Below are 27,884 nucleotides of genomic sequence, written 5' to 3'. Positions count from 1 at the left end.
CCCTTTACCTGCCCCACACTTCAGGTACCCACTTTTCCCTCTCTTCATCTTGCCCAACCCTCCGTGCCCTCCACCCCCAACCCCTCGTTCCTGCCCAAATACACCAACCAAACACTTTTGTACAATAAAGTTTAATCACAATTATAAAAATGTGGCGTCGGGTTTGCGCTATTAACATATGTACAGTCCAGCCCAGCAGAAGGGGCCCACCCCGCCATCCTGGCCTGGCTGAGCCGGGGTATGACACCAGGGTGGGAGGGTGACCCTCAGGGTCTGGCAGGAACAGATGAGGCAGGGTTCCAGGCACGGAGTCCCCAAGACTGGGGGTGCAGAGCCCCCCCAGGGGGAGAACATGGCCACTGCCCCCAGAGACCCCTAAACTGGGGAGGGATACACGCAGGGCATAAGGGGAAGTCCCCATTAACACAAAGCGAGAGGACTGTGCAGCCCCCCAGGACAGAATCTGTACAGGCCGGCACCCCAGGTTTCCACAGGAAACAGCTGCTGGCTGCTACAAAACATTTACAGCTTCTTCTCCTCAAAGAAAAACAATCAGGGGGTGGTGGGCAGGGGTGACAGGAGAGGCAGAAGCTGCCTCCAGGGACTGAGGCTCCCTCGCTGGGCTTGGGGCCCCCAACCCCACGCTTGGAGATGGAGGCATGTGGGCCCTGCTGAGCCCACTAAGGCTGGGGGGGTGCTGGGAGCTCAGGGCACCAGGGGGAATAAATAGGGGTGTGGGCACCCATCCTGCCCCACCTCAGTTTAGGGAGCCCCGGCAGCTCTCTGTGCCACACAGACACGGGATCTTGTTGTCTTCCAGTGGGAACTTGTAGTCGTAGGTGATTTCCTCGTCCACGCCGATGGGCTGCTTGGAGTAGATCACAATCTTCTTCTGGGACTCGATGGTGATGACCTTGGCGTAGCAGTTGGGCTGTGGATGGAAGGGCGTGTGAGCCGTGGCCACCCCCACCAACCCCCAGCTCCTGCCCCGGCTGGCCCCTGGCGCACCGTGCAGCAGTGGTTGATGAATCTGGCCAGGTTGCCGCACTTGGTGGCATCGATGATGGTGTCGTGGTCCACCCGGAACAGGTAGCTGCTGCCAATGCCCTCCTGCACGTAGCGCTTCTCCCTCATGTCGGCCACCATCTGCCAGGGTGAGATGCGATGGTCAGGGAAGAGTCCCCCACTTCCTGCCCCTGAGCACGCCTGCCAGCCAGCACCCCAGGTCCACGCCCACCAGGCCTGGAGCTGCAGCTCTGCCTCCGGCTCCCGCTAACCTGGCACTGACTCTCTCGACTCTGCTTCCAGGAGCCCTCCCTCTTTGGGGCAGCATCCTAAGCCTCTGGTGGCCATTCTAAGTCACCCGCAGGGGACTCCAGGGAAATCTGTGGGTAGGAGAGCCACTGGCTCCTTCGAGCATCTGCCTGGTCACAGTGGGGTCCCGGACTGCTGGGGCAAGTCTGGGGTTGGGGCAGCTCCTGAAATGAGTGGCCATGTCACCGACGGCACCCCGCTCATCTCTCCTCCCTGGACCTCTCTCCAAAACAGGCACCTGTTGGCTGCCACCAGCCAATGCAAATGGCAGGCCGCCCATGTCAGGCCCCGCACCTCCGTGTGAGGAGCAACCCTTACTTCCCAGAAGACAGTGAGAAGCCTCTGCGCGCCCTCCTTGGGTGACCTCACTCCCTTCCAGAGCCTCAGCCGCCAGCTATGTGGTGGGGACTCCTCCCAAACTTCCATTTCCAGCCAAAAGCCACCTCAATGGAGCTGCTGGGCGTCATCCCCTAGATGTCTCTGGGGCATTGCAACCCCACATGTCCAGACTGGAGCTCATCTTGACCACATATTTGTTCTTCCTCCTCGCACCCATCTCACTGGCCATCCCACCATACTCCCAGCAGCTAAGAGCAGCACCGAGAGAGGGCCTCCCGTCCCCCTCACCCTCTCACTGAGCCCAGCCAACCACCTTGCACCCAAAGCCTCCTCTCTGTCACCTCTACTGCCACTGCTTGGGTCGGGCCACCCTTGCCTTTGCCTGGATACTGGTGTCAGCCTAGACATGGAGCTCACTAGCCATGGGGCCCTCTCCTGCGGAAGGACCCTCTCCTGAGGAAGGACCCTCTCCTGCAGAAAGCTCCGGGACTTTCCTCCTCTCTCATCACAGGCCCAAGTGGATTCACAGGCTCCCAAGCCCGTGCGGTCTGCGGTCTGGGCTTCCTGTTCCCTCCAGCCGCACGTCGCTGCCACTGACCCTGTTTTTTTTTTTTTTTTTTTTTTGAGATGGAGTCTTGCTCTGTTGCCCAGGCTGGAATGCAATGGCGCGATCTTGGCTCACTGCAACCTCCGCCTCCCAGGTCCAAGCGATTCCCCTGCCTCAGCCTCCCTAGTAGCTGGGATTACAGGCACCTGCCACCATGCCTGGCTAATTTTTGTATTTTTAGTAGAGACGGGGTTTTACCACGCTGGCCAGGCTGGTCTCGAACTCCTGACCTCAGGTGATCTACCTGCCTCGGCCTCCCAAAGTGCTGGAATTACAGGCGTGAGCCACCGCGCCTGGCCATGGCCCTGGTTTCTAATGAGCCAAGCTGACCTCCACACTCGTGAAGACGACTCTGCCTCCAGGTTCGTGCACATGGTGTCTCGCAACCAAGCGCACACACACTGCCACTTGTCTGGGCCTGCGAGCTCCTTTCAGCTTTGTTCAAGCACCATGGTCTCTGGGAGGTGTTAGGCCCCCCAGGTGTGTGTTCCCATAGTCCAACTCCCCAGATCTTGTTAATACCAAATGCCATCCTTTTGGCTTTTTTTTTTTCTAGAGACACGGTCTCACCCTGTTGCCCAGGCTGGAGTGCAGTGGTGCAATCTTGGCTCACGGCAGCCTCCACCTCGTGGTCTCAAGTGATCCTCCCACCTCAGCCTCCCAGGTAGCTGGGACCACAGGCATGTACCACCACGCCCAGCTAGCTTTTGTATTTTTTGCAGAAATGGGGTCTGGCAATATTGCTCAGGCTGGAACACCATCCTTTTGTGTGGATACTTGTTCAGTGCCTGCCCTCCCGCTTCCCAGGCCCTTTGAAAGGGAGCAGCGCTTGGCTGGATGCGATGGCTCACGTCTGTAATCCCAGCACTTTTGAGAGGCCAAGGCAGGCAGATCACAAGGTCAGGAGATCAAGACCATCCTGGCCAACATGGTGAAACCCCATTTCTACTAAAAATACAAAAATTAGCTGGGCATGGTGGCGCACGCCTGTAGTCCCAGCTACTCGGGAGGCTGAGGCAGGATAATCGCTTGAACCCAGGAGGCAGAGGTTGCAGTGCGCCAAGATCGCACCGCTGCACTCCAGCCTGGCAACAGAGAGAGACTATGTCTCAAAAAAAAAAAAAAGAAATGGAGCAGTGCCATCAGCCATGCCCCCTGCTGGACCACTGACACCTGCTGACCACACCAGAGGGAGGCTGGTCTCACTGGCTAGGTACCGGGGCTAGGGAGTGTGCAAGGCTTTAACCGGACAAACAGCATGTGTGTGAGCCCCCATACTGTCTTGTTGCATCAGAAGCCAGGGCAGGGCTGGGAGTGCAGCCTCACCTGACGGATGTTCTGACCCACGTATTCGATGACCATCTCGTCAGCAGCAATGGGTTCCATGGCAAACAGACCCCACTCGTGGATCCGGCTCCGGCCAAATCGGAGCTTCTTCTTCCGGAACTGGGGGGCAGAAGGGAGACTCAACTGCCAGACACCTCCCATACCCCAGACCCTCGCTCTTCCCACAGACTTCCTGGGCAGAGGGCGTTCTGGCCGCTTACCCTCCAACTCCACTCAAGGGAACCACAGGAGCCTGCTGGGTGGTCCCCTGGCCTCTGCCCCTTCCTGCCCCACCCCACCCCACCCAGCCCCCACTGCAGCCCAGCCTCACCTTGAGCTGGTTGAGTTTCAGCAGGTCACTGTCCATGATGGCGGAGGTACCGATGGCGCTCAGCAGCCGCCGCTGCTCGGACCGGCGCTCGGACAGCACGCGGTTCGTCCCCTGTGAGACACAGGGCAGGGAGGAGGTGAGCAGGGCAGGGAGGAGGTGAGCAGGGCAGGGAGGTGAGTGGCAGGAGGCGGACGCAGAGGCGGGGTTGGGCCCACCTGAGTGTCCACGCCCTCCAGCTGCCGGGCCGAGACTGGGCACACGTCCAGGTACTTGTCCTTCTCCTTCTTGCTGATGGGGTAGTAGCCTTCGCTGCGGGCTGAGCCTGTCTGGTGCTCCCGGGGCCCGTCCTGGGGCCGCCGCTTGCGTTTTGGGGTGGTCAGGTTGGTGAGTGCAGGGTGTTAAGGAAGAGAACGGCTCCTCTCTGGCCACCTGCGTCCCAGCCAAAGGAGAGGGCGGGGCCCACACTGCTGAGCATACCCAGGTGAGGGAGAGGGGAGAAAGCCCCAGCCCCATTGTTGCTGCCAGAAATGCTTTGGAAGGCAGAAAAGAGGCACCAGGTGATGAGAAAAGATGGCTTGGAGCCAGAGGGGAGGCAGACAGAGTGGGGGACAGATGCAGGTGCCAGGAGGGGTCGGGGGAGGACCCAAGCCCAGGGAAGGCCACCCACACTCAGGATATTTGTGTGATGGACCCAGTGGGTGTCGTTGAGCCAGTCGGCCCCGCTCGTCTGCTGCAGCAGCCGCTCGTACGTGAGCCGCAGGTAACTCATGTCCTCTGAGTCCAGGCCTGAGTTCCAAATGTCATACAGGATGGTCATCTGTTCAAACTCACTGCGTGGCTCGTAGGCGCGGGGTGGCGGTGGCGGGGGTGGGGGCGGCGGGCGGCGGCGCCGGGCGTGGGAGCGGAGGCTGCGCCTCCGGAGGGCGCCCTCCCCATCGCTGCTGCTGCTGCTGTCAGAGGACTCCTCCTCCTCTTCCTCCCCCTCTTCCTCCTCCTCCTCTTCGCCCTCCTCCCGCTGCGGCTGCAGTTGCTGCGGCTTGGGCTCCTCCGCCTCAGCCACCACCACCTCAGGGGCCTCCAGGACCTCATCAGCTGGGGAACTGAAGAGGGCGGCGGGTGCGGGCACTGGCTCCGGGGGCCGCGGGGCTGGCGCAGGGGGTGTGGGCTTGACGGCCAGGGCATAGTTGTGCTCCAGGAGGATGTGGCTGAGCAGGGGCCCAGGGCGCTCGGCCTCGTCCGATGTCTCTGTGGTCTCTGAGTCTTCAACAGCAGGCAGGGCAGGCAGCCCGCGCCGGGCAGGGGTCAGGGCCAGGTCGGCCAGGACCGCCAGGTCCACCTCTGTCCCTGGGTCAGCCTCGTCTTCCTCGGTGGTGCGGCCTCGGCCTCCAGCCCGGCTCCGGCCTCCTCGGGACACCTCCTCGGGCCAACTCTTGACCAGAGATGCGTGGTCCAGGGGCAGGTTGCGGATGGTCCGCTCCACGCCCCGGGGGGCCTTGCGGGAGGCTGGGCCGGGAGACTTGGCCTGCGGCGGTGTGGCTGGAGGGGGCTCCGGGGCTGGCACCACCTCGATGGCAGAGAAGGAGACAGTTTTCCGGCGTTTCTTGGGTGGGGGCAGGAGGGGGATGGGAGAAGAGGGACGCTCGTCGGGGCGTGGGGCAGGGGCCGGGGGCCCAGCAGGTGGTTCTGGGGCAGGCAGGGGCACACTGGGGGGTGGCTCCTCCGTGGGGCCTGGGAAGGAAGCACATAGGAAGGAAAGGAGGTCAGGGAGACCCAGGCTCAGCCGCCCTGGCTGCCCATGACCACAGGCTGTGTGCTCTCCCCCACTTCCACCCAGGAACTTCAGGAGAACACAGATGCCCTGGCCTCAGCCCCACATCCCAGCAAGATGAACTCCCTTGATGAGAGGGGGTTTCCCACCCGTTCGTTCCCGCTGTGACACATGTGAGGGACACTCGGAGTCCACACACACACCTTCCATGTCCTCCGGGAGCCACAGTCCAGCAGGGGACACCACACAACATAAGCTGTAGCCACGCTGAGAAGGGCGGCACCACTCGCCCTGGACTCCACTTTCCTACCCAGACTGGCGGGACAGCCCTGTGCCCAGGCCCCAGCCATGTCGCATGCCAAGGACCCAGTCAGCCACATTTCAGCTAAAATATCCATTATCTCCATCATAAACAATATTCTCAGTTTAGCAAGGTGAACACGATACAACCTAAAAAGCGGCATCTTTGTATTAAAATATTTTATGAAACTTGCCTTCCTCCCCATCCCCTACAGAACTTGAACATGCCCTGTGGGGAGGGGCAGGAGACAGTGCTGCTAGAGAAGCAGGGCTGGAGCGGAGATCCCAGGATGTGGGTGGCTGGGGAGGGAACACAGTGGCTCTGAACTGGGGGTGCTGCCTCCCCAGCGCACCCCCAGGACGAGGAGTGCATCCTCCCTTGGCCGCCATCCCTGGGAAAGCCTGCATGAGGCTCTCAGAGCCAGCCCAATGGATTTTGTGCCTAACACCAATCATACCTCTTATGTAGAGTAACTGATTACTGATGTAATCCTCACAACAGCCCAAAGAGGTTCCTATCGTTTTTTTTTTTTTTTTTTTTTGAGATGGGGTCTCGCCCTGTCACCAGGTGGGAGTGCAGTGGAGCAATCTCGGCTCACTGCAACCTCCGCCTCCCGGGTTCAAGTGATTCTCCTGCCTCAGCCTCCCGAGTAGCTGGGACTACAGGCATGCACCACCACACCCAGTTAAGTTTTGTATTTTTAGTAGAGACAGGTTTCACCACGTTGGCCAGGATGGTCTCGATCTCTTGACCTCGTGATCTGCCCGCCTCGGCCTCCCAAAGTGCTGGGGTTACAGGCGTGAGCCACCGCACCCAGCAGAGGGTCCTATCTTACAGACAGGAAAACTGAGGCACAGAGATGTGGTCAGTTACCAGATGACAGAACAAGCTCTGCTCCCAGGCCATGTGGGTTGAGCTCATGCTCTGAACTGCAGCCCACGGACTCACTGGCTTCACAGCTGGCTTCCCCACTCAGCGCCAACAGGGCCGCCGGCACCAGGCCCAGCCCTAGGAGGCAGCGATTCACCTGAGTCCACCACACTCCCAACCCTGGCGCCCTGAGCCAGGCCCTTGGCTGCACCTTAGGCTCTAGACACCCGCTGGGGTCTCAGCCTGTGGCAGCAACCCACTCCAGGAAGCCAGTGAGGACCCAGATACACGCAGGCCTCCTCTCACCTTCCTCCCCACCACGCTGGGGCAGCACCCGCTACAGACCACCTCGCGCTTCAGCCTGCATGTCCTCGCGAAGCCTCGCTCGAAGGAGAACACACTCCTCCACCAGCACAGCTGCTGCACACACACTTCCCTCTGCGACTGTCCCGAAGGAAACCTGCCCATCCCTTTCATTTAGGAGACAACTTTTGGGGGCACCTGCCCAGTCAATACGACTCCCACCACCTTCCTCTGAGAACTGCTCTACTGCCACGCTTAGGTCCATGGGGCGAGGCCCCAGAAGCCAGTTCCTACTGCATAACCTGCCCCTCCCCAGGGCCATCACTAACATCCCCAGGCGGCAATCAGTAAGACGGTGGTGACCGAAACTGGTTCCGGTTATTAGAAACTCAGTGAGCTGGCCGGGCGAGGGGGCTCACGCCTGTAATCCCAGCACTTTGGGAGGCCGAGGCGGGTGGATCACGAGGTCAAGAGATCGAGACCATCCTGACCAACATGGTGAAATCCCGTCTCTACTAAAAATACAAAAATTAGCGGGCGTGATGGCGCGTGCCTTAGTCCCAGTTACTCAGGAGGCTGAGGCAGGAGAATCACTTGAACCCGGGAGGCTGAGGATGCAGTAAGTCGAGATGGCGCCACTGCATTCCAGCCTGGTGACAGAGCGAGACTCCATCTCAAAAAAAAAAAGAGAAGAAACTCAGTGAGCCTTCACTAAGGACCCCTTGCTCTGAGCCACGGTTCCTCTGTCCTCGGTAACTCAGACTCCCTTGTCGTGCCCTCTCACTATCCAGACACCAAGGGGCTTCCGGCATCTTCCTCTCCTCTTCCGCCTCTGCCACCTCCCCAGGGGACTTGGCAATCACGCCTGTTTACCCGGATTCTTGCATCTCCAGTGATCCCCTTCAATCACCCTCAGCTCCCCTCAAGCAGCCACACACCTGGCCTTGTCAACCCCAGAACGGCTCTGCCTTGGAGACTCCCCATCCTCTCCAACATTCCCCACTGTCCATTCAGTCCGCCCCACTGCACCTTCAACTTCTCATCCTTCAGTTTCCCTCTAGCACATCACCCTCTTCCTAACTTCCTCCTCCACCCTGCCCAGACCCCAGGGCCCGTACTTTGCCCTCTCCTGTCCCAGCACAGCCCCAGGTCCTCATCATTCCACCACACCTTTACCCTGTGGAGCCAGCCAGCAGCCTCTTCTCCCCTCACTCCCAGGCCCCAGCTCCGGCAAGGCCTTCCAGCATGGGGAGGCCCAGGAGAGAAGCTTGCTTTGTCTCCAGGATACAGTGCAGCAGCACAATCACTGTTTACTGAAGCCTCCTCAACCTCCTAGGCTCAAGCAATCCTCCCGACTCAGCCTCCCCAGAAGCTGGGACCACAGGCACGTGCCACTATGCCTGGCTTTTTTTTTTTTTCGTTGTTAGCCAGACTGGTATCGAACTTCTGGGCTCAAGAGATCCTCCTGCCTCGGCCTCCTAAAGTGCTGGGACTACATATGTGAGCCACCGCGCCTGGACTGGAGCAACTTTTCTCCACTTTCCAAGGTTCTTACTCCACCCTTCCTCTCACACTCCTACAGCATAGGGTCAAAAGAGGACTCAGGCACAACACCCCCATCTCCCTGCCTCCCCACCGCAGGGTATAACTGCATCACATCTGGAAGCTACTCCTCTACCTCCCCAAAAAGGCCATGCCAGCAAGCATTCCTCTCTCCTGGCACATCTACCTGGCCCGTTCCCTTCAGTGGAACATGCCCAAGCTTCACCTACTTGGAAAAGCTAACCCCTCCCTCAACCCTGCCCTCTCTTGTTGCTCTCTCTCCAGCTCTGGCTGGTAACCTTAGTTTGTTCCTGCATCTCACTAAGCCTTGAAGCCCTCATCTATAAAATGGGAATCATAGGGAGGTTGTGGGGCAAGCGCAGTGGTTCACACCTGTAATCCCAGTACTTTGGGAGGCCAAAGTGGGCTGATAACTTGAGGTCAGGAGTTCGAGACCAGCCTGGGCAACATGGTGAGACCCTGCCTAACTAAAAATACAAAAATTAGCCAGACGTGGCAGTGTGCACCTGTAATCCCAGCTGCTTGTGAAGCTGAGGCAGGAGAATCACATGAACTCGGGAAGCGGAGGTTGCAGTGAGCCGAGATTGCACCACTGCACTCCCGGCTGGGTAACACAATGAGACTCCATCTCAAAAAAAAAAAAAAAAAAAAAAAAAGGGGGGGGGGGAGGTTGTGGGGATTCAATGAGAAAATGAATTGTCAACATGCTATGCCTAGAGCCTGGCACACATAGGTACTTGACACATGGGAGCTGACCTGATGTCACAACCCCCAATTCTCCTTTTTTTTTTTTTTTTTTTTTTTCTGAGATGAAGTCTCGCTCTGTCACCCAGGCTGGAGTGCAGTGGTACGATTTCGGCTCACTGCAACCTCCACCTCCCAGGTTCAGGTGATTCTCCTGCCTCAGGCTCCTGAGCAGCTGGGATTACAGGCGCCTGCCAGCATGCATGGCTAATTTTTTTTTTTTTTTTTGAGACAGTCTCACTCTGTCACCAGGCTGGAGTGCAGTGGCACGATCTTGGCTCACGGCAACTTCTGCTTCCCCGGTTCAAGCGATTACTCCTGCCTCAGCCTCCCGAGTAGCTGGGATTACAGGTGTGCGCCACTACGCCCAGCTAGTTTTTGTATTTTTAGTAGAGATGGGGTTTCACCATGTTGGTGCTGGCCAGGATGGTCTTGATCTCTTGACCTCATGATCTGCCGCCTCAGCCTTCCCAAGTGCTGGGATTACAGGCGTGAGCCACTGCACCCAGCCTAATTTTTGTATTTTTAGTTGAGATGGGGTTTCACCATGTTGGCTAGACTGGTCTCGAACTCCTGACCTCAAGTGATCTGCCCACCTCAGCCTCCCAAAGTGCTGGGATTACAGGTGTAAGCCATTGCGCCCGGCCCCAACTCTCCTTTCTATCTCAGCAAGAGTGGTCCACCCTTCCAGAAAACTCCCCTCCCCTCATTCCTTAACACCCTGTAACTTGGCTCAGTCTGAACCACTCAACTGAAATTGATAAGGTCACCAATGACCTCCTAACTGTCAAATGCAACAGATACTTCCTATCTCAGCCTTGCTGGTGGCCTGGTGATACAAGGCCACTCCCTGCTTTGCAGAACCTCTCCACTACCTGCTTCCCTTCTTGCCTCTGGTCACCGCTCTCAGCCTCCTCGGGCCCTGCTTGCCCACCGCTCTCACAGGATGGGAAGGCTCTGCCCTTTCTCTCCCTCCACTCGCCTACCTGGGTCTACAAGTGAATTCACTGCTACACTTTCAAGACCTAAGCACCGACCTCATATCCAGCCTACCGTTCTTTCCAGACCACAGATCCATGGATCCAACTGCCACTGTTTCTACTGGGAAGCCCGAGGGGCATCTCAAACGCAACCCCAACTACACTCATCAGTTTTCTTCCTAATCCTGGTTTTCTTCCCAAATTTCTTTTCCTGGGGAAGTTTAACCAACTCATCCTACCTCCTAAATTTCCCTCTAATCCTCACCCCCATTTCCACTCCACTCTTCTGCCACATTAGAACCGCTCGGCTTTGGTTCATGCCATTAAATCTCACCTGCATCCTTTCAAACCTCCTCATGTCACCCACCTCCTTGCTCCTCTCTTCCAAATCTCTCCTCCTCCTGCTAGAATGGGCTTTCTGAAATGCAGATATGGTCAGGCCCCTCTCCTTCCTGCTCTGATGAGAATGGAAGAGGACTAAGATCCATGCCTTCTGACCTGCCGGTGACCCCACAGGCCCTTCTGCTAACCAATGGGCCCAGAAGAGGTTGGAGAGTCATCTGAGGTGTAATGAGAGCCTCAACTCCCCTCTCATGGGGTCTGGAGCTTAGTAGAGTGCACCAGTGTGAGGAGGTCTTCCTGTGGGCACTGCCTATCTCAGACCACGGATTCTCAACAACGTGCAACTGGGAGACCCCTGGGAGGCCATGCACATCTTCACAGCACATCTTATTTTTGAGATGGAGTCTCACTCTGTTGCCCAGGCTGGAATGCTATGGCATGATCTCTGCTCACTGCAACCCCCACCTCCCAGGTTCAAGCGATTCTCGTGCCTCCATCTCCCAAGTAGCTGGGACTACAGGTACACAACACCACATCTGGCTAATTTTTGTATTTTCTGGTAGAGACGGGGTTTCGCCATGTTGACCAGGCCGGTCTCGAACTCCTGACCTCAAGTGATCTGCCCGCCTCGGCCTCCTAAAGTTCATAGCACATCTTGAACACTGACTTATTTGATCTATCCTTGCAACACCCTAAGTCCAAGCTATCACCATAATTCGCCTTACATTCTACAACAGCCACTTAAGAGGCACCCTACATCCACTGTGGTCCCTTTCCAAACTTTCTCTGCACTGCATTTTTTCGAAACATACATCTGACCATGTCATTCCTCTGATGGGTTTCTACTTCAAAATAAAGGCCAAATTGCTGACATGACTGGCCTATTTGTCTGCTGGGCCCAACCCTCACTTACCTCTCCAGTTTCAGCCACCCCAGTGCCCTCTTGTGCTCAACCCTCTGAAGGGTTGGCTTTCTTCCAGTCTTCCAACCCGCTGCTTCCCCTGCTGGAGGGCCTTTGCACACACTAAGCCAGCCGTGCTGCCTGCTTTGCCCAGACTTCAGCCCAGCAGTACCTCAGCAGGAAGCCTTCCTCCTCCTGCATATGTGCTCCGGCTGGCTGCCCTGTGCCTCTTCCTGGTGCTTCTCATGGTTCGTAACCACAGGTTTTCCTATTCTTTTTTTTTTTTTTTTTTTTTTTTTTTGAGACAGGGTCTCGCTCTGCCACCCAGGCTGGAGTGCAGTGGTGTGATCTCGGCTCACTACAACCTCTGCCTCCTGGGCTCAAGTGATCCTCCCACCTCAGCCTCCCGAGCAGCTGGGATCACAGGTGTGTGCCACCACGCCTAGCTAATTTTTGTAATTTTTGTAGAGACAGGGTTTCACTATGTTGCCCAGGCTGGTCTTTTTTTTTTTTTTTTTCTTTGAGATGGAGTCTCGCTCTGTTGCCCAGGCTGGAGTGCAGTGGCGTGATCTCGGCTCATTGCAAGCTCCGCCTCTCGGGTTCATGCCATTCTCCTGCCTCAGCCTCCCAAGTAGCTGGGACTACAGGCGCCCATCACGCCTGGCTAATTTTTTTGTATTTTTTAGTAGAGACAGGGTTTCACCGTTAGCCAGGATGGTCTCAATCTCCTGACCTCGTGATCTGCCCATCTCGGCCTCCCAAAGTGCTGGGATTACAGGCGTGAGCCACTGCGCCTGGCCTCCTATGTATTTTTCTTCTTTTTTTTTTTTTTTTTTTGAGACGGAGTCTCGCTCTGTCACCCAGGCTGGAGTGTAGTGGTGCGATCTCGGCTCACTGCAAGCCTCTGCCTCCTGGGTTCACGCCATTCTCCTGCCTCAGCCTCCCGAGTAGCTGGCACTACAGGCGCCTGTCACCACACCTGGCTAATTTTTTGTATTTGTTAGTAGAAATGGGGTTTCAACCATGTTAGCCAGGATGGTCTCGATCTCCTGACCTCGTGATCCGCCCATCTTGGCCTCCCAAAGTGCTGGGATTACAAGTGTGAGCCACTGCGCCCGGCCACCCAGGCTGGTCTTCAACTCCACTCCTGAGCTCAAGTGATCTGCCCACCTTGGCCTCTCAAAGTGCTGGGATTACAGGCTTAAGCCACCACGCCCAGCCTCCTATGTATTGCTTACTCAATGAAGATGTCTTTCCCTGTAGACTGTAAGCATGATGACAGTGAGAACACTGCCTGTGAGGCTCAGCATCCCATCCCCTGCACCTACTGTTTGGCTGCGATGAGCACTCAAAAAATATCTACTGCTTGAAAGAGCGGTTCCCTCAGCAGGCTAAGCTATGCGAATGTGCTAGAGTATAACAACTAGACGTACAAATGAACAAAGGAAAGCAGCTAGGACCAAGTTCTGTGTTAATGTTAATACTTGTTTTCTACCTATTTGCCCATTTAATCACCTGCACTTGTTCACTACTCACTAAAGAACAGGCTTAAGAAAAATTAGGAGGAAAAACTTATTCAATTGGGCACTTTCTCCTTAATTTACTTGAGAAGAGACCAACCCATTTTACTTTAGTAGGCAGCTTAGCCTGGGGTTCTGTAAACCACCATGACGGTGCAGTTTGAGGTGTGTCAGACAATCAATGTCTTTAGAAGGGAGTGACAGGAGATGGTGACATTTTCTTTGTATGTTTTTCTAATAAAGTCACACACTTATACACAATAAATGCAAATACCACTGTTTTCTCTCTCTCTCTCTCACACACACACACACACACACACACACACACAGAGATCCAACCGACAGCCCTGTGGCACCTACCTGCAGGCCTTGCTGGAGACGCCTCCTGTTCGGGCAGGGGTACAACTGGGGAGCCTGCAACCCTCTCTGGCACTGGCACCTCCACAGGTGCTGGCATGGGCACTGGGACTTCCCTGGGGGGCGAGGAGGCTGAGGGAAGGGCTGCTGGCCGCTCCTCTTCCTCTTCATCTTCAGAGGAGGACTCAGAGGATGAAGAGGACGAGGAGGATGAGGACGAGGAGGAGGAGGAGGATGAGGAGCTGGAAGAGCTGCTGCTCTCGGAGTCCGATGTGCTGTCATTTTCGCCATCTGAGTCAGCATACAGAGAACATTTGGAGGACGAATCGCTTTCCTCGTCCTCGCCTGGAAATCCAGAAGGGGCAGTCAGGAGAGGTGGGCAGACCTCACTTGGCCAGCCGTGGGCTCCTCACTCACTCCCTGCTGTGGATGCTGGGCTCTGGGCTAGGGACGGGGAAGTCCAACAGACCAAGGAGCTGCATAAGCAAACCATTTTCACTGTGGGATAAACATCAGCACGCACGGAGGATGGCAAAGGAAGCCCTAGACTCTGTCTGAAGAGGCCCGACAAGGAAAGCATCCCAGGGGACAAGCTGAACTCAAGGACAAGGAGTCCACCACACAGATATGGGGACTGCACAGGGATGTCGGAAGCAAGAGGAAGTGGAGGCTTGGAGACTGGGAAACAGGCTGCTCTGGCACTCAAACCTTCCTAAAGTGGGTCTTAGGACCCAGTCTGGACGAAGGACTGGGTGAAAAAGGATTCTGGGCTGAAAAGGTTAAAAAACATGACAGACTCTATATTCTGAGACTGCTCATGTACGGGAAGGGCTCGAAGAAACTGAAGAATTTCACAGTTTTTGAGGAACAGAATTGGATAAGTTAGACTAGAAGGTGGTGGCAGCTGGGGAGCGGACTGGAGGAGGGCGAGATGGAGCTGAACAGAACAGGGCCAGGAGATAAATGGCCCATGGTGTTGGCCTGGGGGGGACACCCTGTGGAGAACAAGTTGCCAGGAAGGACCTTATGGAGGGAAGTCACAGGGTCAGGAGTGCATTTTAGGAAAGAGATTCTATAAGCAGTTTGGAAATGGACTGGAACAGAGGGAGGACAGAAAGAAGAGACAGGGAAATCACTGCTCCAAGAGGCTGGGTGCAGTGGCTCACACCTGAAAGCCTAGCACTTTGGGAGGCCGAGGTGGGTGGATCACTTGAGGTCATGAGTTTGAGATCAGCCTGGCCAATATGGTAAAACCCCATCTCTGCTAAAAATACAAAAATTAGCCAGGTGTGGTGGCTCACACCTGTAATCCCAGCACTTTGGGAGGCTGAGGCAGGAAAATCACTGGAACCACGGAGGCTGAGGTTGCAGTGAGCCAAGATCACATCACTGCACTCCAGCCTGGGCGACAAAGTGAGACTCTGTCTCAAAAAAAAAATAAATAAATAAAATAAAATAAAATCCGGGTGTGGTGGCTCACGCCTGTAATCCCAGCACTTTGGGAGGCTGAGGTGAGTGGATCGCCTGAGGTCAGGAGTTCAAGACCAGCCTGGCCAACATAGTGAAACCTTGTCTCTACTAAAAATACAAAAAATTAGCTGGGTGTGGTGGTGGGTGCCTGTAATCCCAGCTACTACGGAGACTGAGGCAGGAGAATCACTTGAACTCAGGAGGTGGAGGTTGCAGTGAGCCAAGATTGCGCCATTGCACTCCAGCCTGGGCAACAAGAGCGAAACTGTCTCAAAAAAAACAAAACAAAACAAAACAAAACAAAAAAAACATTCTGCCAGGCTGTCCTTTTGGACAGCTATGTCTCAGCAGAAGAGGGAGCAGGAGGGAGCATTTTGAGTACTGAGCTTATTGCTGTCAAGGGGCCAAGGGTTCCTAAGAATGTGGCCCAAACAGATGCCCTTGCAGAGGGCAAAGGTGACCCACAAGCCCAGCAGGAAGGTCATATGGGCTCAGAAAACGGCTAGCCAGGCAGCCGAACCCCTCCTCCGAGCCCAAAGTCAATTCCACTGTCTGTGCTCACCATCCGACACCCCTGTCTCCTTCTTTGTGGTATCCACAGCTTCCTCTCGATCTTCATCTTCCTCATCTTCCTCGTCATCCTCCTCATCCTTAAGAAAAAAGACAAATGGGAACTAACAGGAAAGGGACAACTGGTCCTACACCAGGCACAGCTGCTGGGGCTCCAACCACAGAGATGCTGGCTATGGGGAAGTCGGCTTCGGCCAGGAGCTGGCACCGGGCCCTCACCTTCTCCGAGGAGGACTCCTGGGACGCCTCCTCCCCTTCGCTGTCCAGAGCAAAGGACTTGCGGTGCTTGCCCTGGGTCTTGCCTCGCTCTTCATCCCGCTTTGGGGGCTTGGTCCCCGGACGTCCGGGCTCTCCAGCCTCCTTCTCTCTTTCAGGGTCTAGGCCAGCAGAGTGGTAGTTGGGGAAATTTACCATCAACCACAAGATACTTGCCCTGTGCAAGGGGCTTTACATATACTATTACCAATCTTCCTGATGGTCTTCATTTTACAGATGAGAATTTGGAAGCTCACCAGAGAAACTCAAACACCTCAGTTACCTCATGTTTCATAGTTTTGTTTTTGTCTTTGAGACGGGGTCTTGCTCTGTCACTCAGGCTGGGGTGCAGTGGCATGATCACAGCTCACTACAGCCTCAACCTGCTGGGCTCAAGCAATCCTCCTGCCTCAGTCTCCTGAGTAACTGGGACTATACAGGGGCATGCTATCACACCCAGCTAATTTTTTAAAATTTTTGTAGAGACAGGGTCTACCTATGTTGCTCAGGCTGGTATTGAACTCCTGGGTTCAAGTGATCCTCCTGCCTCACCCTCCTGAAGTGCTGGGATTACAGGCGTGAGCCATCGTGCCTGGCTTACATATATATATATATATATATATATATATTTTTTTTTTTTTTTTTTTTAGACGGAGTCTTGCTTTGTCGCCAGGCTGGAGTGCAGTGGCACAATCTCGGCTCACTGCAACCTCCGCCTCCCGGGTTCAAGCAATTATCCTGCCTTAGTCTCCCAAGTAGCTGGGACTATAGGCACCCACCACCACGCCTGGCTAATTTTTCTATTGTTAGTAGAGACGGGGTTTCACCATGTTGGCCAGGATGGTCTCGATCTCTTGACCTTGTGATCCGCCCGCCTCAGCCTCCCAAAGTGCTGGGATTACAGGTGAGTGCCACCCTGCCTGGCCTTAACATATATATACATACGTGTGTGTGTATACATATATATGTGTGTATGTGTGCATGTGTGCGTGTATATACATATGTGTATATATATATGTGTGCATGTGTGTGTGTGTATATATATATATATATATTTTTTTTTTTTTTGAGACACAGTCTCATGCTATCACCCAGGCTGAAGTGCAGTGGCATAATCTTGGCTCACTGTAACCTCCACCTCCTGGGTTCAAGTGATTCTCGTGCCTCTGCCTCCCAAGTAGCTGGGATTACAGGTGAACACCACCATGCCTGGCTGTTTTGTATTTTTAGTAGAGACAGGGTTGTGCCATGTTGGCCTGGCTGGTCTTGAACTTCTGACCTCAGGTGATCCTCCTGCCTCAGCCTCTGGAAGTGCTGAGATTACAGTCAGGAGCCACTGCGCCCAGCCCACACAGTTTTAAACATGTCCTGTCCATTTGATCTTGTATCATTTTCTGGTCGGGTGGAAGAGGGAGCTGACTTGTTATGCGTGGCCGAAGAAAAGAGTATGAAGGCCAGTGGGTCTCCAGGGAAGCAGATCTGACTCAATGGGCAAGTTTCCAGGCCATGGTAGCTATCAAGCAAGGGCTCAAACTCAAGCAAACTAGGAGGAAGGTGGTAGGAAGGCATTAGCATCAGGTGGGAAACCTGGGAAGATGCCTCATTTAATTCGGAATTCTGTGATTCCAGACACTGAATTTCATGGGTGGAAAAACCCAAAATACAGAAAACGTAAATCAGCAGACCAGAGGAAGACCTGCAACTACAATCCGGGGATAACCCTACCTGGTGCATCCCACACCTCTCAGAACTGCTGCATTTCAACCCTGCACCTCCACCTGGCTGTGCCCTCAGGACGACCTGACCCCTTCATCCCCACCTCTTGCTCTCCCATCAGAACCCACGCAGCACACCCCTTCTCCTTATGCCTGACCCTGCTCACCGTCTTCATCTTCCTCAGCAGGAGTGGAGGGACGAGGCCTCTTTTCCTCACTGGCCTCAGAAATTTCCGATGGCTCTTTCCGCTTTACCTGGGGGATGGGGAAAAGATGGGGCCTGTTTAGAACTCAAACACTCAGGCAGAGCACGGTGGCTCACTCCTGTAATCCCAGCACTTTGGGAGGCCAAGGCAGGTGGATCACCTGAGGTTAGGAGTTCAAGACCAGCTTGGCCAACATAGAGAAACCCCAGTTCTACCAAAAATACAAAAATTAGCCAGGTATGGTGGCGGGTGCCTGTAACCCTAGCTACTCAGGAGGCTGAGGCAGGAGAATTGCTTGAACCTGGGAGGCGGAGGTTGCAGTGAGCTGAGATCAGGCCACTGCACTCCAGCCTGGGCAACAGAGTAAGACTCCATCTCAAAAAAAAAAAAAAAAAGAAAAAATTCAAACACTCATGGTTCCTGACCACCCCTACCCCAAGGAAGGAGGCCCCCTCTTCCTCTCCCCACCCTACCCCACAAAACGACAGTTCTGAGTACCTTGAATGAAGGCAGCCGCAGGGCCCCTCTCAGCCCTGACCCAAAGGTGAAGGCCTCGATGCCCGTAGTGCCCCCGCTCTTGGCCCAGTCCACAAGGGACAGCAAGCCAGGCTCCTTCAGCTTCGTCTTCTCTTTATCCTCCTCCTTGGCTTGCTGCTTGGCCGCGTTCTGGAATGGCTGCAGGCAGCAGTGGGGCTGAGCCCCAGCGCCCAGAACCCAGGCATTCCCTCCTGCCTGAGACCTACTCCCGGACCCCAGGAATACAGAATGCATCTACTTGCTGCTCCATATCGTGGTCACACCTGTCCCAGCCCCCACATGGCATTTTCTCAAAAGTCTGCTCATTTCACCCACCAGTCTTAAGAAATAGCCACCATTCCCACTTCACAAGTGGCAAAATGGAAGACCAAACCTTGAAGAGACCTAAGGGCCTTGTCCACCGCAAGCAAGCAAGCAATGGAGCCAGGACAAAGCTCTGCTGCCTCCCAGGCCCATCTGTGCCTGCTTCTCTGTCCCATCAACTCCCCTTCCCAGCCAGGGTGGCCCGGAGGGCCTGCGGCCTCTCTCCACTCGCCTCCATCACCTGTCTCCTCTGAGCTGTGCAGCCTGGAGGAGCCAGAGGCCCATTTCCTCCTGCAAAGCCCAGGGCTCCCCGGTCCCAGGCGCTGGCCTCACCTTGGCCTTCTCCTCCTTGCTCTCCCACCACTGGTCAAAGGCTCCGAAGGCCACGTTCTCCACCATCTTGCGGTTGAGGTCTCGCTGCATGATGCTCTTCATCTCCTGGACCAGCATGGCGAGCACACGGCCCACGGTGCCTGCTGTCGGGAGGGTCTTGCCCTCTGCCAGCTCTGCTTCTTCCCTGGGTGGCAGCCGGGCCTCCTCTCCCGAGACTGAGGAGGAGGGCAGGGGCTCGGCTGCCATGGGCATGGGCAGGTGGTAGGCCTCCCGTGAGTATGCCCCTCTGCCCTCCTGCCCCTGTGCATATAGAGCATAGGGCAAGCCGTAGGCTGCCTCCTGCGGGGGTGGAAACGGGAGGAAGGCCTCCCCAAAGGCCCCACCGGGGGGGCCAGCTGAGGTGGCAATCAATCCCTTGCCCTGCCGCAGCTGATGGAGCCGAGTTAACATCTGGGTCTGCATCTGGAAGGACATAGGCATCCCTCCCCACTGAGCCCCAAGTCGGTCCATGAGCTCCAGGGAGTTCACAAAGTCATAGATGTGCGGGGGTGGTGGAGGAGGTGGGGGGTACTCAGGGGGTGGCGGCCCATCAGGTCTGGGTGGGAGGAGGTAGGCAGGTTGGTGGGGAGGATAACCAAGAGGAAGGGACGCCAGGTAGGGAGGAGGAGGAGGCGGGGGAGGGGGAGGCGGTGGAGGCTGCTGAGGGGGCGTCGGGGCCGGAGGGGGTGAGCCACCCCGGTCGTCGTCGGAGATCTCCATGTCGTCTCCAGAAGAGCATGGAGAAGCCTGCGGGGGCAGAGGAGGGTCACAGAAGGCTTCTGCCTGTCCCAAGCCCTACTTTCTCATCTGGTTCCCTTCCCTCTCCCCTAGGCCCAACCCTGACTCCCAGAGCCCAGGTGCCTCCTCTGGCTGACCCCAACCTCACCTGGTTCTGTCCATTTGCCTTGGGAGACTCCCGGGTAGCCCCTGGCTCCCCGCTCCCTGTAGGTGCCACATCCTCAAAATTAGCTGGGGCCGGAGGGGGTGTGCAGGGCCCGTGTCCTGACCCAGAAGGCACCTCACTCCCTGTATCTCTGGCCCCAAGGACCACGCTGCTGTTCTCTTCCTCCTCCTCTGTGTCAGAGGCCAAGAAGGAAAACTTGGAGCGCTGCTCCTTCAGCAGCATCTCGATGCGGGAATCCAGGCTGCTGTGCTGGGCGAAGGGCACACTCTCATTGGTGGTCTCCGGGGCTGGGGAGCCAGAGCGGGCAGGTGAGGCTGGGTGGGGGGAAGTCCGAACTTCTTCTCTCTCAGGGCTGGGGCCTCCTCCACCCCCACCTCCACCAGGTTCTGGAGGCTCCGGGGGTGGAGCCTCTGAGGCAGGAGGCCGGTAGTCCTGGTCGGTGGGCCGGCTGGGCTCGGGGGGCAGGTAGGAGGTGTAGGAAGGTGGGAAGCGCTCAGCTGTATTTTCAGCAAAAGGGGCTCCAGGGGGTTCCTCCCGTGTGGCCCGGCGTGGTGGGTAGGAAGTATGGCGCTGGTAGCGATTCCAGCTTTCATAATACGCTGGGTAGTTTGCATCAGAACTACGAAACTGAGAAGATGAGGAGGAAGAGGACGACGAGGAGGACGAGGACAATGAGGAGGAAGAGGCAGAGGATGAGGCAGTGGCTGCAGTGGTGGCGGCAATGGCCGTGGAGGCGGTTGTGGAGGCTGAAGATGCAGAGAAGTGGCGGCGGGAAAAGGCATCTTGGTAGCTGTTCTCTGACCGCCGGGGCTTGAAGGAGGTTGAAGTGGTGCTGGAGAAGAAGCAGGGGAGTTAGCTGGACTCAGCTCTCTATGACCAAACTAGAGCGTCCTGGGTCCCAGGGCCCAAAGGCCCTCTATGCTGCCCTCAAAAGAAGAGCTATATGTTGGGTTCCTAGCTAGTGTGTTCCCCGAGGACAGCAATTTGTTGACTGAATCCACAGAGAAACTAGGACAAATTATTTCCAACTCCCTCTTGGAGAGACTCTGGGCATCTTCTTCCCAGTGGCAGCTCCCAGACTTTGCGGGCGGGGCCCCAGGCGGGGTCTGCTCTGTACCTGCTGGAGTAGGCGGAGTCCTGAGAGTAGGGGGTGCTGCCCCGAGAAGTGTAGGGGGTTCCTTGGGAGGACTGAGGGGTGAACTGGCCAAAGGAAGATGGGGTATCTTGTCGGCTGCTGGAGAAGCTTGTGTCCTGGGAGCAGGGGGTGCCGTTGCCAGGAGTGCCCACTGCAGTGGTGCCTGCTGGGTAGGCAGCTGTGTCAGAGGAAGAGCGGCGGCGGGATTCGGCCTGGAGCGACAGAGCAGGGCAAGGAGAGAAGAATGGGCTCAAACACCACTTGAAACCTGCCCTTCCCCAAACCAGGAATCCTAGTTCCCCTTTTTTTTTTTTTTTTTGAGACGGAGTCTCGCTCTGTCGCCCAGGCTGGAGTCCAGTGGCGTGATCTCAGCTCACTGCAAGCTCCACCTCCCGGGTTCACGCCATTCTCCTGCCTCAGCCTCCCAAGCAGGTAGGACTACAGGCGCCCGCCACCATGCCCGGCTAATTTTTTGTATTTTTAGTAGAGATGGGGTTTCACCGTGTTAGTCAGGATGGTTTCAATTGCCTGACCTTGTGATCCACCCGCCTTGGCCTCCCAAAGTGCTGGGATTACAGGCGTGAGCCACTACGCCCAGCCCCTAGTTCCCTGTCTTTTGAAAGCATCTCAGCAGCTTTGCTTGGCTCTTCTTTGTTTAACGGGAAAGCCCGGAACCTCCAGAAGACTGCTCCTGCTCCAGGCACCTGGGCACCATGCCCACATGGCTAGGGGCTGTGGCAGCCACAAACTTCTCACCGTCTCAGTGGCTGCACCCGAGCCTTGGAACTTCTCACTCAGGGCCTTGCCCCCAGTGGGCACAGTCTGAGGGGTGTAGGAGCCATTGACAATTAGTTCATAGTATTTCATTCGTTGTTGTCCTGGAGAGAGGGAAATGGGAACCAATTGTCAGATGGAGACACTAACTCCTTCCTGATCTGGTATTCCTGCTTCTTTCTCAGGCCTCAAGTTTCCTACAATTTCTTGGAATCTGGGTTTCAGGATGTCAGTTCTCCTACCATAACTCTACCTTCGGGACCTTCTACCTCATCTCTACCTCTAAACTACCACAAACAACGTATTTTATGACACTTCATGATTTATCAAAAAAACTTCTACTTATTTCACCATGCTGGATCACCAGAAGGGAAGCATCAATACCTGTTCTAGAGGCTTAAAAGTGACCTACACAAAGTCACAGAATTGGTCATTGGAAAAATTGGAATTCAAACCCAGAGGCTCGATCACCCCATGCTCTTTATCCTGTAAACTAAAGCGTGCAGAACAGCAACCTGGGGACTAACGGAGCCCGCAGGAGCTGTGGAGTGAACACCTCAGAAAAACCTTGTGAGAAAGGAAGCATGGTATTTAAAAACCACGAGATTTCACACAAAAACCCAAATTTCTGGCTTGAGTGCAGTGGCACGATGTAACCTCCACCTCCCAGGTTCAAGTGATTCTCATGCCTCAGCCTCTTGAGTAGCTGGGATTATAAGCATGAACCACCACGTCCGGATTTTTGTTATTTTTAATACAGATGGGGTTTCACCATGTTGACCAGGCTGGTCTCGAGCTCCTGTCCACAGGTGATCCGCCCACCTTGGCCTCCCAGAGTCTTGGGATTACAGGCGTGAGCCACCGCATGCCCGGCCCTGGCTTTCTTTTACAAATCAAATTCAAGAATGTTAAACCTCATTTCCACTTGCGAACTGGCCAGTGCCCACTAATGGCTGCCTCCTCCAGACAATACTGCAATCTGCAGCTCGCCACAGACCCCACTGCTCCCATCACTCAACACAGAAGCCCAGACCACCTCGCTTGTGTTCACAGCTCCTTTACTCTCTATCTCAAATTTCCAAACCAAAAAACCCAGAAAATCCAGTATTTCTGAGAATCTGGCATCAAAACCTATACGTGTTATAGAATGGCGTATAGAAAGATTAAAAAGAGGCCAGGCACGGTGGCTCATGCCTGTAATACCAGCACTTTGGGAGGCCGAGGCAGGTGGATCACTTGAGGTCAGGAGTTCAAGACCAGCCTGGCTAACAGGGTGAAACCCTATCTCTACTAAAATTACAAAAATTAGCCGGGTGTGGTGGCACGTAAATGTAATCCCAGCTACTCAAGAGGCTGAGGCAGAAGAATCACTTGAACCTGGGAGGTGGAGGTTGCAGTGAGCCAAGATCGTGCCACTGCACTCCAGCCTGGGCGACAGATTGAGATTCCATCTCCAAAAAAAAAAAAAAAAAAAAAAAATTAAAAACGGGCTGGGCAGTGTAGTGAGACTTTATCTCTGCAAATAATCAAAAAAACTTTGGCCAGGTGTGGTGGTGCATGCCTGTAATCCCAGCTACTCAGGAGGCTGGGGTGGCTGAACCCAGGAGTTGGAGGCTGCAGTGAGGAAAGATCACGCCACCGCTCTCCAGCCTGGGTGACAGAGCAGGATCCTGTCTCAAAAACCAACCAAGCAACCAACCTGACCTGGGCTGATTTACTAAAATCTATTCATCTTACCTAGTACAACCCTTCATATGATTTTTTTTTTTTACAGACAGTTATGTGCTTGATTATGACCTATTGCCCGACCTTGCTGAAGACACCACACATACAAAAATCCATGTACCATAATTCCACTCTAAAATCTGATCTGATTTCAGAAACACAACTGGCCCCAATAGTTTCAGATCATAACCCTGGGCGCCTGCCTGACCCTGACAGGCATTTGCATGTACAACTTCCGCTGGAGGCCAAGCCTGAGTGGCAGGCAGAGGAGTCCTCACCTTTGATGTCAAGCTGGGCATGGATGATGTTGCCCATGACGGAGGTAAGGTGGAGGTTTTTGACCGTTTCCTTGGCTCCCCGAGTGCTGGTGAAGAGCACACGGGCCAGGCCCAGGTGCTTGCGCGTACGGGGGTGAAGGAGGATCTCTACCTCTTCCACCTCGCCGTACTTACGGCACATATCCTTCAGGAAGGTCTCCCGCACGTTGTCATTCAGCCTTGCAAAAGTCACTTCCTTCAGTGGAATCTGTCCAATATAGAACTCGTCCAGCTGGGGAAAGAAGAGGCATTGGTATGGGGCCTCAACACTGACCACTGTTCCTTTGTCTTTCGGGAAACTTTAGCAAGCTCCATGAAGTCAACAGAGAGGTCCGGGAAAGTGAGGGGCAAGGGAAGGGGCCCAAAATAAGGGATCCATCAGACCTGAGCCCTTTTCCCTGAATTCTTCTCACCATAGAATAACAGCAAGAATTAAGAACAGAAATGTGCAAACTAGGCCAGGTGTGGTAGCTCACACTTATAATCCCAACACTTTGGGAGGATGAGATGGATGGATCACCAGAAGTCAGGAGTTCAAGACCAGCCTGTCCAACATGATAAAACCCTGTCTCTACTAAAAATACAAAAAAAAATTTAGCTGGACATGGTGGTGGGCACCTGTAATCCCAGCTACTCAGGAGGGTGAGGCAGGAGAATCACTTGAACCTGGCAGGCAGAGGTTGCACTGAGCCGAGATCACACCACTGCACTCCAGCCTGGGCAACACAGCGAGACTCCTTGTCAAAAAAAAAAAAAAAAAGAAAGAAAGAAAGAAAGAAATGAGGAATAAACATACGTGGAGAGAACGAGCCACAGGGCAATAATTCCCTAGCTCAGCCTTTACTAGGTAACTACCATGAACGAGGCACTGGAAATACAGAGATAGGAAGAGATTCCCGTACAGAAAAGTAACAAGACATGCACATACAAACACAACACGACCCAGCGGCAGCTGACGCGTACATGGTGTTCTGGAGCCCAGGGAAGGAAACCTTTGTACAGAGTATGATCAGGGAAGAATTCATAAAGATGGTGTCATTCTTACTGAGATTTGGGGATTAACAATTCATCAAATGACAAGGACCCCTAAGACATGGAAATATAAAACAACTTGGTGTTTTTGAAAAACCGCAAAGTGTGTGGTGTGGTGTCAAGGCGGAGGATAAGGCTTGGCCAGGTCAATAACCATACATGTCAATGTCCCAAAACATGGACTTGGCAACAAAAGGAAAACAGAAGAGCAGTGAAGCCAAAGAGACAAATGACAGCAAGGCAGAGGAGAAACTGAGGCAAGAACGAAGGCAAGGAGACCAGGTGAAATGAATACCAAGGTCTACATTAAGTGGCGATGAGAATAGAAAGATGAAGAATAAAAAGGAAAAGAGCCAGGAGGATTCAGTGACCAACTGTGAGAGAAAAGGAGAGAATCACAGGCTGCCAGGCTGTACAGCTAAGTCGATGGTACTGCCACATATGAGTAGAGGGAAAATGAAAAAGGTAGGTTAAGGGGGTAGATAATTTGTTTTAAATCCCTTACATCTGAAACATGTGTGGCCTCCAAATGAAACTGTCCCCCTACCAGGCATACAAGCCTGGAGATGTTGGCTGGAAACAGATATTTGGAAGTCATCAACATTTAGGTAATAGTTGAAGCTGTGGGTGTGAAAGAGATTATCCAAGTGAAGTGTACAAAGTAATAAAAAAAAGAGAAAAAGAAGAAGAATGAAAGGACCCCACAGACAATTTATTTAGAAAGGAAGAATAAACAATCAGAGAAGGAAATGATGAACCACCAGTGTTCCAGGCCCAGTTCAAGGCCTGGAGAATATCCTGCCTAGGGTGGGGAATGGGAGTCCTCGAAGTAAACAAGAGGGAAATGACATCGCCAAATGAGAGGTGGGGAACAGTGCAACCCAGGTAGGCAGCGGCCTTGTCACTCCCCTTGACTGTCAAGGAACTGGGAGATCCCACTCTTGTGTGCTATGATGCACTGTCTACGAATATACAGTGATACGTATAGCACTTAAAGAGTCTTTACCTCACCCTTCAAGAAGTCGACACCCCAGCCACCAGGGATACACTTAGGACACCTGACCTGCCCCTTTCTAGAAGATTAAGTGTACCTCCTGTCCAAAACAACTGAGTCTCACAGCCTCAGAGACTGCTAGATCTGGCTGAGACCCTTTCATTGGAAACCCTTTTATTCAGCTATAGTGCCAAGACGCATCCTCCACACCCTCTTAGGACTACCACACCAGGAGCCCAGCAGACACTTACCTTAAACTTAGGGACTGGGAGGGAGAAGTCTCTGTTTTTGGACCTGACATGGCAACGGGGGTCTTGGAGATCTTCGACTGGTATATACTTTGAGTCCTAGGAAGGAAAGCAGCAGCAGAAAGAGAGCTCAGGGTGAATCCAGGCTGGGGAGCTCTAAGCAGCCCATCTGGACACACACATGCAGAAGAGGTGGGTTCAACTGCCCACTTTCAAGAAGGCAGGCTTCAAGATTCTGTTCTAGGTGCTGAACAGAATCACAGAGGACAGGGGCACCTGGAGCTCCCCGGATGGCAAGCAAAGGCCCGGGCACTCACGTTGACACTGAAGTGGACTCCATCATAGCGGTACACCTTCTGAGAAGGCCTGCGCAAGGCAGGGTCCAAGGCAGGATCCACGATGAGCTTGTAGTTCCGCCACTGGAAGCTCGGGGCCTTCTGCCCATCTCCCCCACCTTCCTGGTCCATCTTTGCTCATTTACCCTGTTAGGGGAAGGGGGACACGCAAGAAGGGTCAGGACTTGGGCCTGACTCCCCTGCCTTTTCTCATTGGCCAGCCCCGATTCCAGATTCTCCCATCACTCCAGTTTCCACCCCTCACCCTGACCAGGGGCTCCCCCGGATTCTCCCCCAAGTACCCTCTGTTTCGCCACAACAACCCAGCCTCTCTCCACCTCCCAACTCTACTGTCAGGGCCCCAGGCCCGTCTCGAGCCCCCTTACCTTCCCGCTCTCCCTAGCGCGCGCCCCACTTGGCCTCGGCGCAAGACCCCTCCCCCGCCCCCTGCAGGCCCCGCCCCCTCCCGCCTCCTCACCGGCCAGCGGCCCGGGCCGAGCCCGGCCACGGCTCCCACACACCCGCTCTCGTCCCCGCGCCCCGATCCTCCGGCCGAAAGGCGGCACCTTTTCGGGGCGTTGGAAACACCGCGAGACCGAGCCCGAGACCCGGCTTCGACCCCGAATCCGGGCGGGGGGTGGGGGGAACGCGCGCCGCTGCCCTCTCCTCCCGCCCCGGCGCGTTCTGCACCCCCCAGCAGGTCTCCGCGCACGCGCGCCGCGCGGCCCTACTCACCCGCTCCCGGCGAGCGGCTCCCCCTCCCCCCACCTCGCGCGGCACCTCAGCGGCGCGAGGCGGCGGCAGCGGCAGCGCGAGACCCGGCCCCGCAGCGGTGGCGGCGGCGGCGCCCCCCCACCACCACCTCCCCGGCGCGCGCACCAAACACCACCGCCACCTGCGCGAGGCCCAGCGGGCACAGGGTCTGCATTCGCACTTTCGCCACAGGCGCTGCCGGGGGACCCACGGGGCCGAGGGTAGCGGCTTCGTCTCGGCCGGCGCCCTGGGAGGCTCGGGAGTTGCGGCCCAGGGAGCCTGGAGATTGGCCGCATCCCCCGGAGAGTCGGCTTCGCCACGACGATCCAGATGCTGCGGCCCAGGACCTTGACGAATCGGCGGCGACGAAAGCTGCGACTAGTCCCTGAGGAAAAGGGGCGGGGCGGAGGGGAGGAGGCCAGCCAGCGCTGGGGAACCTTCAGTGGCGCGTTCGGCAGACGCAGATTCACCGGTCGGGCGGGGCGAATCGCTGGACAGGATGCGCGCCGCTTTGCTTCTCTTCCCCGTCCTTTCTTTGCACGGCCAAAGTCTGAGAGGCTGCAGATTCGCCACTGTTCCCGGCCTCAGCCGTAGCCTCCCCTTCATCCGCCTTGGTGGAGTCAAGAAAATAACGGCCCGTTAGCCAATCCCTGCTGGCAGAGTCGACAACTTT

General features: G+C 55.3%; 1 protein-coding gene across 5 annotated transcripts; it reads right to left on the bottom strand.

Annotated features, from left to right (window-relative positions):
- Positions 1 to 115: 115 nt before the first annotated feature.
- SETD1A (SET domain containing 1A, histone lysine methyltransferase) lies at positions 116 to 27,881 on the bottom strand. Of its 5 annotated transcripts, none has more exons than XM_054455658.2 (19): positions 27,393 to 27,881; positions 26,441 to 26,605; positions 26,127 to 26,222; positions 23,811 to 24,081; positions 21,790 to 21,911; positions 21,016 to 21,245; positions 19,881 to 20,730; positions 18,956 to 19,741; positions 18,281 to 18,457; positions 17,744 to 17,831; positions 15,826 to 15,983; positions 15,599 to 15,686; positions 13,570 to 13,911; positions 4,596 to 5,645; positions 4,133 to 4,305; positions 3,918 to 4,028; positions 3,587 to 3,706; positions 1,009 to 1,146; positions 116 to 931 (listed from the first exon to the last, which is right to left on the bottom strand). In XM_054455658.2, the coding sequence occupies exons 2-19, from the start codon at positions 26,588 to 26,590 to the stop codon at positions 758 to 760; spliced, it is 5,124 nt and encodes a 1,707-aa protein (XP_054311633.2). In that variant the 5' UTR covers positions 26,591 to 26,605; positions 27,393 to 27,881; the 3' UTR covers positions 116 to 757. The 5 variants fall into 5 exon arrangements, with proteins under 5 accessions (XP_054311633.2, XP_054311630.2, XP_054311631.2 ...); XM_054455655.2 differs by having other exon boundaries at positions 27,354 to 27,490; XM_054455656.2 differs by lacking the exon at positions 27,393 to 27,881 and adding an exon at positions 27,194 to 27,323.
- Positions 27,882 to 27,884: the final 3 nt, after the last annotated feature.

This window comes from Pongo pygmaeus, chromosome 18, assembly GCF_028885625.2.
Source record: "Pongo pygmaeus isolate AG05252 chromosome 18, NHGRI_mPonPyg2-v2.0_pri, whole genome shotgun sequence".
Taxonomy (NCBI): domain Eukaryota; kingdom Metazoa; phylum Chordata; class Mammalia; order Primates; family Hominidae; genus Pongo; species Pongo pygmaeus.
The sequence above is the reverse complement of the archived record's forward strand: the minus strand, read 5'-3'. Positions and strand labels throughout refer to the sequence as shown.

What these genes read in the sequence shown, in the direction of transcription:
- SETD1A (XM_054455658.2), bottom strand. Translation starts at nt 26,590, where the DNA reads ATGGACCAGGAAGGTGGGGGAGATGGGCAGAAGGCCCCGAGCTTCCAG. An exon ending in TGCGGCTGCCTTCATTCAAG is followed by an intron (nt 17,832 to 18,280) that starts GTACTCAGAACT and finishes CCCATCCCCCAG; the next exon opens with GTAAAGCGGAAAGAGCCATC. An exon ending in TCATCAACCACTGCTGCACG is followed by an intron (nt 932 to 1,008) that starts GTGCGCCAGGGG and finishes TTCCATCCACAG; the next exon opens with CCCAACTGCTACGCCAAGGT.